The following is a 15,947-nucleotide window of genomic DNA, read 5'->3' on the forward strand; positions in this document are numbered from 1 at the left end:
GACGCACTGTCACGAGATGTACTGTAAGCAGCAACTCTGCAGGATAAACGTTTTTTATTCAGTCATTCGAACATTATTGGGGTAAGTGTTGCTTTTTCCAGGCTATGTTTTCGATGGTAACCCATTGTCAGTCAATAGTGAAAGCATTTTGACTACGATGATAGGGCCCAAAGGCTGCTCTAGTGACGATGACTGCATTGTGTGATAGGCCACAGTGTGTATGTGTGGTTAAACAAAACTGCATTTACATTAAACTTTTACTCAGTAATTGGCTTATAGGACACTTCTGCAGGCATCACACATCTTTTTATTCCACATACTGTGAGCTGTGAGGAAAGTTGTTGTCATCTAAAGTGTTTCTGTGCTAACCCAAGTGTTGCAGTGGAAAGATATATTGTCCCATAAGAATGCTCCTGCACATGCACTTGTTTTCAGCTACAGTATACAGTACATGGGGCAAGATGCTGGGACAAGATGCTTCATTCCCTGTGCTTGTGATGTGGGCCTCCCACAATGACTAGATCTGTGTCATATACTATAATCAATACCAGATCAACAAACCAGCTGCCCTCGTCTCTCCGATGAGATCAAACCTGTAATTTTTATCGTCAGATGCTAGAGGATATTAATAATAACAACATTAATGTTGTGAGAGACCTTAGCAGGCTTCTGCTTCAATTGACCAAGTCATGGCTGTAAATAAATGTCAACTTACTTGCACTACTTTCTCTTTGTTGGCAAAAAAGTTGTGATATGTCAAGTTGACCATGTCAGGGCCTGAGACAACAGTCATGGTTTTGGCCAGGTGATTGCTGTCAGGAAAGTCCATGTTCAGGACATTCCGAACCTTAGGGTGCTGTGAACAGGAGGAGAAAGGGGAAAAGTCTCAATGAACATTCCTATCAAAGATGGCAGCAGATTCTGAGAAGGAATCAGTCAGATCTGGTTCTGTTCTGGGCCAGACCTGCTGGATCCACATCAACCGAGAATGAACCAGGTCTATCAAATCATGAATCGACTTAAATCGACTGGAGTGAAAAATATCACCAAATAATAGTTATTTGAAAAAACTGTGTATAACTAAATAAAAATAAGGTATTTATTTAAGTTGACTCAAACATCTTGTTGATTTATTTCAGTAGACTCAAACATCTTGTAATATAAACCACTATAGCCTAAAAAGTTGAGCAAAATATTATTATACAATTTCTACAATAATATGAAATAAAAAGAATGATAACTATTCTAGATTTTCAATCTCATTTTCTCTGAAATGTACACTTGGACCTTCTCAGTTGAAGATCTATCCTGTGAGATGACAAGCTGAAGTTGTGGAAAGCTTTTTTTTTCAGTAAAAAAGACTATCACAAATCCCACTGATATATTCTAATCACACATTCTCATGGTTCTTCCGCCAGCTCAGCTGCCACATTTTCAGTGACAGCAAATGTTATAATTAACCCATTTACTCCTAAAATGCCTGCTAAAAACGCCTATAGAATCCTATGGCATTCTAGACTAAATAACCTTATTTCCTGAGGGTTTTCTGAAAACATACTAACAATTGTCAACGTCTACCAAAATGTAATATCTAAGCCTCTGTAGCACCTAGAAACATGAAATAAAAAGCATGCTGCGCTACGCAGCATCCAGCGGGAGGGTCAATGTTGCGCTACGCAGCATCCAGCGGGAGGGTCAATGTTGCGTCATGCAGCATCCAGCGCGAATGGGTTAAAGGCAGGACACCATTCACAACACCACACCTGCTTTCCATACAGAGCCTTTCAGCCCTACCACCTCAACAAACAAGCAAATGCACCTCACAACCCATGCAAAACTCTATGTGAAATGTGACCTGGCACACTGAGTGGTATAAGCTGGCCAGTCATCCCACCCTGACAAAGATAAACATCCACAAAGATGGGAAAGCACTACCATCAGGGGAGGTGTGTGTGTGTGTGTGTGTGGGGGGGGGGGGGGGGGGGGGGTACATGTTTATATAGTAAGTTGACTTTGTGTCCTTTGTGCCATTTGTGAGCTGACGGGATCCAGCGCTCAGGGGTCGGCCACAGGGAAAGTCTCAGAGGAGGCAGATTAGAGTGGGAGCAAGCGGTGGGATAAATTCAGCCTGTCTCATTTGATTAGGCCCCTAAACGACTGATGCGCCCAAGAGATCACACAGAGGGCCTCTGCAAACAATCATCTCTCTCTCTCTCTCACTCTCTCTCTCTCACTCTGTGTGTATGTGTGTGTGTTTGTCATGCATACATGTGTACGTGTGCGTGTGTGTGTGTGTAACTCAGGGCTACTGTGTTTATTGTAAATGGTTTGCAAGGCAAATGCATAAACAAACATCCCATAACACCTTCCTCCACTGAGGACTAAAGAGATTTTGATTTAAAACAAAGAAGAGTTTGGCTTTAGACCCACAGGAATGCTGAAATTTGTATCTTACTTTTGGTAGTTTGGCATATTTCCCTGATCTTGTGTCCCTGATAGTTGCCACATCCAGAAACTCAGTTTCCTGCAAGGAAAAGGGTGATGTCAGACATAATCAAATGGCAAGTCAAGAAGAAGCTAAAAATCTATATTTTAAAATCAATATGATACCTGACTTAGAAATAAATATTTCAAGCATTTTAAAGCCCTGGTACTTTATATCCTGGAAATGTTTAATAGAAATATACAGTATTCTTTGTTTAGTTACTATTGTAGATAATATCACAATAGACATCGTGGTATAAAGCTAAATAATGTTTGAATCAGAGCAATGTTTTTGCTAGCAAAAACTTTTATTGGTTAAAGATGTTCTCGTCCAGCAAATAAAACTGTCACAACAGGTTCTTAATTATAAATTACAAATAAATCTGGCTAAACCTAATAAACCTATGCTTTACTCTATAACTTGTTTTGTAAGCTGTAGAACCTGTAGAACCCAGCATATGTTAACGACTCAACATAGTTAAAACACAATCTGGGTGCATCTCCTCTCCTGAACATACACTAACTAACCTGCCTGCCTAGTGTATGGAGACAACAGAGCTGTCATGCACAGCTCAGTTCATGTGTGTGGCTGAGAGAGGGATGAGAGGAGGTATCAGACAGAAGAAGCCCCTTAAGCCACCTCAGCTCTTGAGCTCTGATCGATATACTTCATAGAGGGAAGGTGGGTGAGAACAAGGGAGACTTGGTGGGTAGGTTGGAGGGGTGGGGGGGCTTGGTATGAACAAAGCTGAGGTGTCTTTAGAGCTTAACGTTCTGGACTGCACTGTCTTCAGGAGGAGGAAGCATTTACCACTTCTGGTGAACACTGGATTTATGTTACCATCGACAATTATCTGAACATTTTCTAGACCATAGGATACAGTATGAAAGCAGTTGATACAGTTGATATCTGTCTGAATTAAAATACACACACAACACACACACACACACACACACACACACACACATACACATCTTAAAATGAAAGAAAGGTTGGAGGACATTTCTGACCTTGCTCTGATTAGTCCAGTAGAGGTAGAAACCCTTTGAGTCCATCTTCAGAGTTACAGGTGCTGTGCGTGTCGAGTCCTGATCAAATACATTTAACAAACACATGCATGCAGCATATTCAAAGGATGATTATCAGAGATTTTTATCAGATGTGTAGCTCATTTGTCATTGAGCGTATAGGTACATAAGAATTACAAATAAAAAAATAAAAAGCAAAGATTTACAGCCATGGACTCAACATACATTACTTTATTTTTCCTGACCGCTTATGGAGACCTAAATCTGAAGTTTGCTGTAATACTTATTTTGAGATCATGTTTGCTATCTTAAAAGCAATCACCATCAGCACCAGCAACAATATACTCTACCAGCCAGCTGTTATATTCTCTTTCTTTCCAGCACCACTTGCAAATATGCTTTGAACTTTTTATAAAGCTGAATTCCACAACCAACAACTGGGAAATCGATTTTTCCCCCTCACTGTCAAACAGCACCTCCTCACTCGAGAACCCAGAAATAGAACACAGTGTATGTTTCAGGAAAATAATGACAGAAAGTAATCTGATTCCTTCCAACTGTAAAAAGCAACTTACATCACTCCACTTGATGAACCTCTCCCCTTTGACCAGGTACTCCTTCACCTCAGGCTCCTGAAGAAAGTATCTCTTTTTAATCATCCTGCCAGTTATCCGTGTACTCTGTCACTGAATCCCTTACATTCCTTCACCATAGTCTGCTCCTGTCATCACTGATACCTTAAACTAGGAGTGATGGACCATCAAAGTCCCATAATCACTTGCCGAGTGGCCACACAACAATATGCATTGCAAATGAGAGAAGCATAGGGTTTCACACGTGAGAACTGCACAGAAAGACATCCACTTAAACCCATTACGGTGCAACATCATAAGAAATATTTAGAAATGTGTTATGTGTAAATGAAGATATTTTATTTATGAGGCATTAATGATGGTGCATCGATTTGTAACTGGTGGTTATGCCTTTACATGAAGCTGAATGTCAAGCAGCAGCATTTATTTGAGCTGAGTCAGGCTACCCAGCCCATTGTGGTCAGGGTTATACTGTATTCAAATGTACACTTAGTGAGCCATTCCATATGGAAATCACACAGACAGAGAAAGATTGAAGGACTGGCACAAATACATACTCATGTGTATCTGAATGTCTGTGTATGTGTGTAGGTCTGTGTGCCCATTATACCACATGATTTCCTTAATCTATTATACTTTTTCACATGTCAAATGTAAACATTTCAAAATACCTCTATGTTCATAGCATTTCAAGAAATGCAGTATCCACAACCACGAGAGAGAAGGAAAAAGGACTGGGAAACGCCTAGATAGGAAGTGCTTCACTGTGTAAGAGGTGCTTGTGTAGGCTATTCATTACCATTTTTCATCTTTTTATTCTATAGGAAATGCTATTTCCTGCTTGTATAATAAGTCATTAAGCTGCAATTGTGAGCTAAAATCACTGAAACCTGACAAACTGAGCCTAACACAATACTTGCCTGCATGATCATGAGATGACTCATTGTTTTCTGGAATAATAATCTCTTAATCAAGTCTGACAATCAAGAATCCCTCTGTGTATCATGGAGATGACATGACTCATACTGTATAGTATAAGTATATATAATCTTTTGATCCCGTGAGGGAAATTTGGTCTCTGCATTTATCCCAATCTGTGAATTAGTGAAACACACACAGCACACAGTGAGGTGAAGCACACACTAATCCCGGCACAGTGAGCTGCCTGCATCAACAGCGGCGCTCGGGGAGCAGTGAGGGGTTAGGTGCCTTGCTCAAGGGCACTTCAGCCGTGCCTACTGGTCGGGGTTCAAACCGGCAACCCTCCAGTTACAGGTCCAAAGTGCTAACCAGTAGGCCACGGCTGCCCTAACTAAGTTAACAAGTAGGCTGTAGCTGCTCTAACTAAGAGACTTTTTGCTTTTCCTTGTCTCCTCCAGATTTATATCACAAAGACTTCAAGCAACCAGTGTTCTAAACATATTATGTATTTAATATGTTTAATATGTTTAATTTAATATGCCTATTTCCAAAGTCCTTTTAGGCAAGTCCCTCCACTTGGCGGCCATATTGCAGTGAATTTTGGGCACTTATCGGGTATCCCTTACATGAAGAAATGCGCGTGCGCAAGGCTTCACGACACCAACCTCGCTCCAGCTGCTAGATCACAACACCTGATTGGCACAACATATTTACAACATACCACATGATTGTCATGATGTATTCACATGTCAATTTTTGGCGGTGGAAGAGATGGAATATGTGTAGATGACTGCCATGTTTGCATTCTATGTTAGATTCTTTGAGTGCTGTGTCTCCTCATTAGAAAGTCTCTGCTACCTCTCAGAAGCCCATCTAAGAAGGGGTTTAGGTCTGTGTCCCATCATGATTGGTCCAATGAGTGTTTGGTAGCTGTCACATCAAAGCCTTTGCCAATGTACTTCAATGGGATTTATTGATTCAAGGCAATGCATGTTTATTCATAGAGTACAAAAGACAATTCAATGTGCATTACACAGAGAAGAATGAAGAATATACTAAAAGAAGATAATTAGAACAGAATACAGCGTTAAAAGAATGAACAAAGTGCAGGATTTCAGATTGGTATACACAGAAGAGATGTTAGAACCCCTGTGCTATAGATGAAGCAGTTCCCACTGTGGCCAAGCAACCACCACGTCTTATACAAACATGAGGTGGGATACTACAACTAGTGAAAAAATAAATAATGTCCGCAACACTATTTAAGCTCCCATATTTAATGTACAAACGCAATGTTTCGACCCTGCTGGGTCTTCTTCAGGCAAATGGTCACCAAATATATTAGATATTTTTTCACTGGAGTAAGTTTTTTTGTCCTGCACCTGCCAGAAGGTGGGATACTACAACTACACATCTACAACAACAATGAACCAAAGCAAACATGAAATCAACAATGAAGCAGCCTTCATGCTAGCAGGCTTCACTAGCAAGACTGCAAGTGCCCTGTGTACTGTATGTGGGTTCTAAGTAAAGCTAATATCCTAATTGCCCAGAGCAAGAACCAAAGCAGGAACAAACAATACCCCCAACAGGGCAGCCTTCATGAGCATTTCACTGGGTTTCCAACAGGGCAGCCTTCATGAGCATTTCACTGGGCTTTCCAACCGGGCAGACTTCATGAGCATTTCACTGGAGTTTTCAAGCAGGCCTCATCCACTCCTCGGCTCCCTAAGATCTCTCTCAGCCACATACATGAACTGAGCTTCGGGTTAACAGCGCTGTTGTCTCCATATACTTGGCAGGCAGGTCAGTGCATGTTCAGCAGGGTAATATGGACCTAGATCATCATCATGGACCTGTGTACTAACTATGTTAATGCATTACTATATGTTGAGCTCTACAGGGAAGAGATTTTTTATCAACATTACTTGACAATTTATAGAGTGCTGCACAGTTTTTGGAATGTATTATTCAACTTCTACAAGTTGAATACAATACAAGTTCTACAATATGTATTTTGATATTATCTAAGTGAAACTCAACATACCATATTAAACATCTAAAGGATGTAACATATGGTGGTTTTAAGGTGGTGGAAATGTTTACATTCAAAATCAGGTCATGTATTGATTCTAAAATATAGATTTTTAGCTTGTTCTTGACTTTCATAATGTCTGACATAAAAAGTCGTGTCTGGATGTGGCGACAATCAGGCTGACCAATTGTCAATATGCATTATGAATATTACGTAAGACACACCATGTCATCTTCCCAAAGAAATAATACATTATCAAAGCACAATTATATTCTGAACACCTTTCAGTGGATTTACTAATTACTTTGGTAAGATATTGTAAGGCATACTGTAGAGGAAGCACTTTAATTCATAAGATGTCAAACATTTATAAAACAGCTTGTGTGTAAATTATTTAGCCAGACTCCCCAAAAGTAATTCTCAAAGTCCCAAAAATTCAGGTTAAATTTGAAAAAAAAATGTGACTTCCATTTATCATTTATACAGGCAGTATGAAGAGTAACTGAGTTAATCAGTTCAAAATGTGCATACTGGCAAGGCCTGTAGCCTACATTTTCACATCATATGTGTAAAATTAAGAAAGCGTGAAGTATTATTTCTCAAGAGACAAGAGGTTAGGGTATTGCATTTGTCCACTGGCAGGTCCAAGGAAATATAAGTTAAACTACTTCTTTAAAGTATTTGTTTAACAAACAATCCCGTAATTTATTCATAACACCTAGACGTTTAGAAGAATCATCTCTGAATCAGAATCAGAATTAGCTGCCATTTAGAGAGAAGTCAGCGTGTGTTTTTAAAAAGACGTTTTCACCTTTTCAGCGGGAGTGGTTCACCTTTTCCCCTTGCAATGAACAGGTGGGCGATGCGACGCTGTCCAAGGTCCTGATTGGGCCAGACGTGTCGTAGGCCTCATCGAGAGTCTGGTAAGAGGGCACATAGCCTACTGACAGCCAGTCAGCTACTGTCGTTTCAGTTCTAAAGACATATGGGATGTATAAAAGGCAATCCATGAGCTCAGCGTTAGTGTAAGCTAAATAAAACCACAGAACCAACAGAGGACAAAGTTAATGTGCTCCACACTTATTATACAGTCATCATCACAGAGGTAACGTACTTCAGAATAGGTCAATGTTTGCAGATGTTTAAATAATAGGCTACCACAGGACTGTAAATTAGTAACAAAATAATAAAACCCAAACTGAATGATTGACTTTAAAGCACTGCCAAAATTGCCCACAATTTCCTAAAGATGCAGCAGCAGCAGCACTCCAACCCACTTAAGTGCATAAATACCGGTGTTCGTCAGCTACCCGTTTCATCAGTTAATGCACCCTGCTTAGCCATTGCCGCCCCTTTAAGAACCTTCTCCCGCCCCCTCTACTGTATTTTTAGCTGAGCAAGCCACTTCATTTGTTGAATAAGACGGGCAGTAGTGTGTACCTTGTGGTTTCGCTTGATCATTCAAATAAATCACATACAATTTTTACTTCTGGTGGATCAACTGTGTTGTTTATTCACTGGAAACGAACACTGGAAACAAATACTGGAAACGCACCGGGTCTGTGACTGGATGCCTGGAAACCACCAGAGGCAAGCAAGAACGGTCAACATCCATGATGAGGTGCAATGCCGTAATGGATTTCTAAGACAGACCGCTGTGCTTTCCAAGGCGAGATGGATTAGAGAGGGATCAATTTAGCAGCAAAATAGAACCGCGGCACATCACTTCCCCTCTCCTCATCCTTCGTCTTGTCACCTATTCTTGGATTGTGGATAACCAAAAACCTTCAAGACGGACGGGGTGCTGGAGCATCGAGGCAAACACAGGGGCAATATGAGGGAGCGGGACTTCATGCCCAACATGGAAAGAGGTAAACCCGCTACGTACACGGGGGACAAAAAGGCGAAAATGGCAGCGAAAACCAACAAAAAATGGGTAAGGCTGGCCACCGTCTTTGCCTATGTGCTATCTGTGTCTTTAGCAGCTATAATTCTGGCCATTTACTACAGCCTGATATGGAAGCCGACGACCGCTTCCTCTACTGGCAGTAAGCTGCCCGAAACCACCACCACTGCTAACATCTCTACAAATGTCACCAGCACCACAAACGCTCCAGACATTAACTCCACACACCTGGATATAGCGCTCAACGACACGGGGTCAAATGGACTAAATGCGACTTCAGTACAGGCTTTTCAGTCAGAAGTTAGAAGCCTAATTGTATCAGAGGGCATGGATGCGCATCCTCAACCGAGAGGACTCTACACGGCGCCTCGCGGCTACACGCCCTCGCAAGCCACAGGAAATCAAGGAGCATTAGGGCAAGCATCTGCTACCCGTTCGGACGATGGAGAGCATATCTATGACACGTCGGTGCCAGTTGCCAACGATCAAAACCAATCAAAAGATGTGCATCGCACGACCACAGCTGTTGGGAAAGAGCGCCAGTCTGCACAGGCAGCGGAGGATGGTACCCGACTATCCTCACTTGCTGCCCCGTCTGCCCCCGCATCCTCCGCTACCTACAAGAAAGGACAGCGCACAGATAAAAACTGACCAGGCCCTAAAAGTCGCTCCTCGGTTGAAGTAGTGTTGGAAGAAGTACAGACGCCGCGGGTCGGACATGTAACAATCTCCATGGAACTGTGGAACGCGGAGGATGCTATCTTTAGAGGATGCGCACACTTAATGCACGTACAAACTTCTTGATAACACACTATAAGGCCCACACGTCATACATCAATATATATGTATTACAACAGGAATACACAGCTGACATTTGATGCCACGATTATTTGTTTTCGGTTTTGTCGTTTCATTCTCACTGGCCTACGATTATTTTGCCTTATTGCACGTCCTTGTAATGACATGATAGCAAGGCCGATAATGCTGTAGGCTATGGACATTTAGCAACCCGATGCATATGGACTTCTCTATGATGATCTCGTGGTCACCACAGGCAATTGTTACTGAAAGGACGGTTGCATTTTAAAACAAGAGACATGCAAATATAGGCTATGACATAAACTAATATTATATGTAAGGAAAAAATATTTTCAGCGGTGTAACAAACGCTTTTCACATTGCATTTGGTTTTACATATCTTCGTATACTAATTAATCAGGATTCCTGAGGTCCAGGAACCCTAATTGAGTAAAGCTCAGGTATGTGCATATAATCATGTAAATGTATTGTGTATTTGGTCATGTACATAGCTCTTAGTCTAGAGCAAACCCTGTACATGCCTTTGGCCCGATCCAACTTTTAGGTCTGTTAGATACTTTTTATTATGACCATGTACGAAACTTACTGTACTGCAGTATATTATCACAAGGCAAATAAAAGTCCTTGTAAAAGTGTGCTGTTGTTAAGATGGAGTATTTCAGTTTCTAAACCTGACGCACTCAAGGCACTTCGGAATGCTTCAATATCATCAATCTTTGTTCAAATCCTGCCATATATGCTATCCTAAGACTATTCGGCCTACTAGCCTAATGGAATAAACATTCTTGTTATAACCTTCTTAACAATATTCTGAACATCTATAGGCGGTAAGTCTATATGGACTGTGTTAATATAGGATATATGTGGATGTGGATTAGGCTACCAAGACTGGCAAGACTAATTCTTAAAATGAAGACAATAATTTAGGGCATATCTTAATGCAGAAACACGGCATAGTAGGCTAGCCTACTGTAGCTTAGGGGTTGATGATATAAACCAGCCTAAGATCCATTTAGTAACAGTCAGACAACTAAACAATATGCATTTTTATGAGGGACGTTGTCAGACAATGCATCTTGGTCAGACAACGTGCCTTGATATTACTTTAATTGCTGCCAAAGCACTGTGCGTTTAGGAATCGTGCGTTTTTATATAGGGTTAGTTCCTACTACGTCCCTGTGTGTGTGTGTGTGTGTGACAGAGAGAGAGAGAGAGAGAGAGAGAGAGAGAGCACACCGGCAGAACCCACCAGGACGGGCAGGATTGTTTATGTTCCGCCAGCTCGTTGAGCACGGAGCCGGGCTGCTCGCGGGCTTCTGAGTCACTCCTGGTGAACTCTCAAACCTCTGCGCTTCTTCTCTTCCCTCCATCTTATTGATTGAACGCTTGGAGTTAAGCAAAGGGAGAGACGCATTGAGGTTCCTACACATTACACAATGCCTGCTTGCTCTATTTCCAGCTCCATACAATAAACTTCGATTCTGCGCTTATCCGAGTGTTTGTGTTAGTAGACTGTAGGCCTACTGCTAGTGGCAAATACTGGGCCACATCGTAGTGGAATGTAAACCTCGTGTGCACTAGTCTTCCCGTCTGGGGCCTCTTGTTTTGCACGGAAATAAACAGTCGGCAGGGGAGGGGTTGGATGATGCAAATATTTGCGTAACCGCCAGACCTGACACGACTTGTCCAGAAATGCTCCTAAGTGATGTAGCTATGGTGACGGAGGTGTGTGGCGCGGCTTTAATTTATTGATGAATGAGGGATTGATGGTGGTGGACAAAATCTATGCGGTTAGCTTTAAAGAACCAGAGCCATTGACTTCAACTAGGTCACGTTGGTTAAAATGATGAGGGTTGAGTGGAGTGGTTGATGGTAGATTTTTCTGGGTCTGGTTGGTCAATCTCCCCTGTGCTTATCCCTCCAGTTTTCACTGACCGGTATCGCCTAACTGCTCGGACATTGACTTGCACACTGCCTCAGGGGGAGCAAAATTAGCCAATCAATTTTGCCTTTACAATCATTTGAAGCTTAAGGTACTACATGACTATATTCAACTCAATTATTATGAAATAATTTAAGGAGAGTATTGTCAATAGCCTGTTCTAGTTTTAATTTAATCTGTTTTAGACTTTTAAATAGCAGGTGTATACCATATTCTGGACCTAAACATGAGAAAAAGAAAATGGATGTTGATAATGTGAAATGTATTCCCCATTTTTACTATTCTGGATTGTTTGACATGCATATTGCTTAGGCCTACTTAAACCAGGGACTTCACAGCTTCTGTTCAATACCAGATAGGCCAACGGTTCGTTCATACATATTAGGTAAATGTATGCCTATAGCAGGAAGCTGCCTGCCGCATATTGACACCCTCGTCTCTCTCTCTCTCTCTCTCTCTCTCTCTCATTGCCTACATAACCCTAATTTATTGACGTAAGCCTAATAAGCAAATACGAAGAACAAATACCCCATGCATTATTCTAGATTATACCACCAGGCCTACAAGCTCGCTGCTCTATTAATATTAGGCTACAGCCTGTTAATTATTAATGTAGCCTGCCGCCCTGTCGCAATAGCAAGACGGGGTAGCTTAGCTCAGGATAGGACTGTTCAATTAACACCCGGTAGGTATGCCAAAAAGAAACACGTCATTTTAATTACCAGCAGAGCGGTGGATCCGTTGCGGAAATGGAGAGGGTGTGAAAGGCGTCTGTATGTTCTCATAGATGGCTATGCGATAATTCTTGATTATCTTAACTAATCTTCCCTGTAGGCCTAGTAGGCTGGTTGAAGCGTGGGTTTATGAGATTTGCAGATTATCACATTCTGTTTTTATTTGCATTTGACACAACTTTTTCTGATTTGGGATTGTATTTAAAGATTCAAAATATCTCAACACAGAATGACACGTATTATGGAATATAGGCTACATTTATCTTCTTTATCTGTCATGATGGCTGTTTAAACAATATAAGATGTACAGAATGGAAATAGAATCTGGGAAACATCGTCTATTTTCTGTTTGCATATAATTACACAATTGTGAGGAAGCCTTTTAAAGCTAGCCTATGAAAACACAGAGGAATTTCATGCACCAATGGTTTAATTTCACTGCCGGTTACACTCTTTGAAGTCATAAGTCAATGAAGCCTTTCCAGGCCCACTCTCAGTCTCGTTTGAGATTTGAGAAGTGGTCTAGTGTTAACCAGGCTATTTTAAAGCCATTTTTATTGAGTAGCTGCATGTTGTTCTATAAACTTGTATGTTGATTCAGGGTGCGATTTGTAGAAGGGGGATGGTGAGGATTTCCCCCCTCTGGTTTTCCTATCCCTACCTCTGCTAAATTATTTTTTATCCCCAGTGGGGACAACATTTATCCCCCTCTGCCCCTCATATTGATTAATGCTACTTAATATAAGTAAAGAAAATTGATGCAACTGACATGGAGGACAACTGCACGTAGAGTAGAACGTAGGCCTATTGTCCGAAGGAACTTACATTAAATGAGGAGATATTTGCTGAATGTCACAAAAAGTGTTACAGAAATTGCTTGGCATCGCTTATTCAATGGCTCTCTACCGAAACACCTGTAGTGTTGTAAGATATGTAAGATTGTGGCCAACACTGATACTGCAATCACTTTCAAATTACTGTAGAGCGGTGTATCCCCTCCCCTGACTCGAGGTTGCAAACCTGGATGCCGAAACACTACTGACTTTGTGATTAGTAGATAGGTAAAGAGTGTTGCATCAGGCCAAAACACAACATGACATAACAAAACACAACATCAACATCAGTTGAGGGCTGCAACTTCACTTTTTAAATGACAATATCCTGGCCGGACTACTGTTGTCAGTGATATAAGTATTTGAAATTAACATGATTTCTTAATGTCTAGTGACATATCAGGGCCATTTTATGATTAATTGAAATGCATGTTTTACATACGGTTCCTTTAAGTGGTGAGCATTCTGGGGCATAATGGCTGCCGTGCAGCACCCAGGTGGGTGTGCTACACGTGGGTGGTGGTTAGTGAGGTGCCCCCTTTATTGTGAAGCTCTTTGGGTAGAATCTAATCTAATAAACCGCTATATAAATGCAGTGTGTTGTTGTTTGTTGTTGATGCTAATTTCTCTTATCTCTCTTGTCATGGCATTGTCAAGAGTGATCAGGTCTAATCTGACTTCTGAAACATTTTCAAAGAAAAGAAGATACCAATATCAATTGAACACACTCACTTGATGATGTCTCTCTAGAAAACCCTAAGGTGTGCATCACATGTGATGTTGGCTGGACCATATCAGACAGCAGACTTTTACATGAGGTCATGAATCAAGATGGTTTGTCTCTTGTAAAATGCAGAATATGATAATTTAATAGGGGAACCTATATGTGCATCCTCTATTATTCTATATTCATTTCATGCATGGCAGACACAGATAGGTAATGTTATGCATATGAGTACACTTCCAGGACACATGGTCACACGCACACACACACACACGTTTATCCTCTGATGTGTGTTTTGCACGTTGTGAAAAATGCATGCCAGCCAAGAGCATCTCCCAGCCCTGCTGAGTCAGAGTTAAATAGAGCATAACAAATAATGTGAACATGTGTCAGAGCAAGAGAGAACGAGAGGAAAAAGAGGCGAACCAGAGAGAGGTAGAGAAAAATGATCTCCATCCCTTTGCCATGGGGTATGCATTGAGAAACATGAGATTGAGATTGAGGGAAAGTAGAAGGAGAGAAATGATGTTTATGCTGAACAGAAAGAGAGAGGCCTAAAGTCAGGCACTGACTGAGCCCCATCAAGACACTGCTGCATCTTAAGCTGGCAGACACAGAGAAACCTCTTCAGCTCCTGTATACCTGCCATGTTTGATCTCTCTCCCAAGCACACACACATAATTAAGCATTTATCTGTTATGTATTCAGAAAACAAGTGACATAATCCATCCCCCTACACACACACACACACTTAAATCCTCTTTAAAGACCAAATCCAGCACTTTATTTTGCTCTCTCCCACTATCTCGACTGTCCTCACTCCCACTGGCTTCGTGTACCTGCAATTACCATGCCATATCAGCAGCAGGCCTGGAGTGGCTAAGAGCCACTGAGTGCCTGTGTCATTCCACCCAAGAGTAGGGGGAATCAGTGGGCAAAACATTCAGCGAAAACAAACATAGAATAAGGACACCTAAAAAAACTAAGAAATACAGATTTGTACATAGATAGATAGATAAATAAATAGATAGACAGATACTGTAAATAGATAGATAAATAGATGGATAGATAGATCAGCAGAGGAGTGAGTGCCATAGAGCGACGGCCTGTAAACTATGGCCTATAAACAACGGTTAAAGAAAGATACAGAGTGTTTGGGGCCTATAGAGGCACACAGGCGCCCAGGAGGCAGCTCTGTAGAGTGCCTGTGGAAAAAGGTAATTAAAAGACTAACAGGCCTGTTGTGAGAGCAGGGAGGTGTTGCCAGAACAACAGGATCCCAGGAGGGATGGAGGGGGATGTTTGAAATTAATCAAATGCTAATCTCATGTGAGTAGCTCCAAAAAAATATACAGTCAACATCCTGACATGGATCACAAGTTTTTACGGCACAGTTTAATGGCAAGATTGACGTCCGAGGCAGGATATTTAATGCAGGAAAAAACGTTTTGCCGTTAGTTGGTTTCAACGTAAGGCTTAAGACACACCTTACACCTATAAACTTACAATCAAACTTACTCTTGACTGGTGCAACAGGCTGCTGATGTTCAAGTTCAAGATTAGATGTATGTGTATAGCACTTTATCTGATCAGTGACACATAGCACTTTATCTAATCAATGATGAAAATAAGAAATATGTAGACAGCACTACAAAAACAATATAATAATGATTAAAAACAAAAACAAATCAAGAGATATATGAAAATAAAATACAAATAAAACAAAATGAAATAGAAAAATTAAATGAAATAAACATAAAACGTTAAAGGCAGTGGAAAATAAATGCAGTTAAAGGAGAGATTTTTTTTTACAACAGTCTACAGTCTGCTTCTATATAGAAAAGGCATAACTCAAATAACATGGCATGGTTTAAGTGAATGTTGTTCAAACAGATGTACCCTGGAACACAGAGGGAAGGGAGCAGCA

General features: G+C 41.0%; 2 protein-coding genes across 2 annotated transcripts in view; one reads left to right on the top strand and one right to left on the bottom strand.

Annotated features, from left to right (window-relative positions):
- The window catches only part of plcb2 (phospholipase C, beta 2), a 28,243-nt gene extending 24,071 nt beyond the window's left edge, over nucleotides 1-4,172 (bottom strand). Inside the window, exons 1-4 of the mRNA XM_042072341.1 lie at nucleotides 4,089-4,172; nucleotides 3,496-3,573; nucleotides 2,456-2,524; nucleotides 716-856 (exon numbers count right to left, since the gene is read on the bottom strand). Coding sequence (XP_041928275.1) covers nucleotides 716-856; nucleotides 2,456-2,524; nucleotides 3,496-3,573; nucleotides 4,089-4,172 — 372 coding nt within the window. The remainder of the gene's footprint in view (nucleotides 1-715; nucleotides 857-2,455; nucleotides 2,525-3,495; nucleotides 3,574-4,088) is intronic.
- Nucleotides 4,173-8,489: 4,317 nt separating this feature from the next.
- Nucleotides 8,490-11,277, top strand: LOC121693107. Its single transcript, XM_042072298.1, has one exon. The coding sequence runs from the start codon at nucleotides 8,897-8,899 to the stop codon at nucleotides 9,617-9,619; it is 723 nt and encodes a 240-aa protein (XP_041928232.1). The 5' UTR covers nucleotides 8,490-8,896; the 3' UTR covers nucleotides 9,620-11,277.
- Nucleotides 11,278-15,947: the final 4,670 nt, after the last annotated feature.

The sequence above is a fragment of the Alosa sapidissima genome, chromosome 19 (genome assembly GCF_018492685.1).
Source record: "Alosa sapidissima isolate fAloSap1 chromosome 19, fAloSap1.pri, whole genome shotgun sequence".
NCBI lineage: Eukaryota > Metazoa > Chordata > Actinopteri > Clupeiformes > Clupeidae > Alosa > Alosa sapidissima.

Bases quoted from the DNA above. Each gene is read 5' to 3' on its own strand.
- LOC121693107 (XM_042072298.1), top strand. From the start codon at position 8,897: ATGAGGGAGCGGGACTTCATGCCCAACATGGAAAGAGGTAAACCCGCT.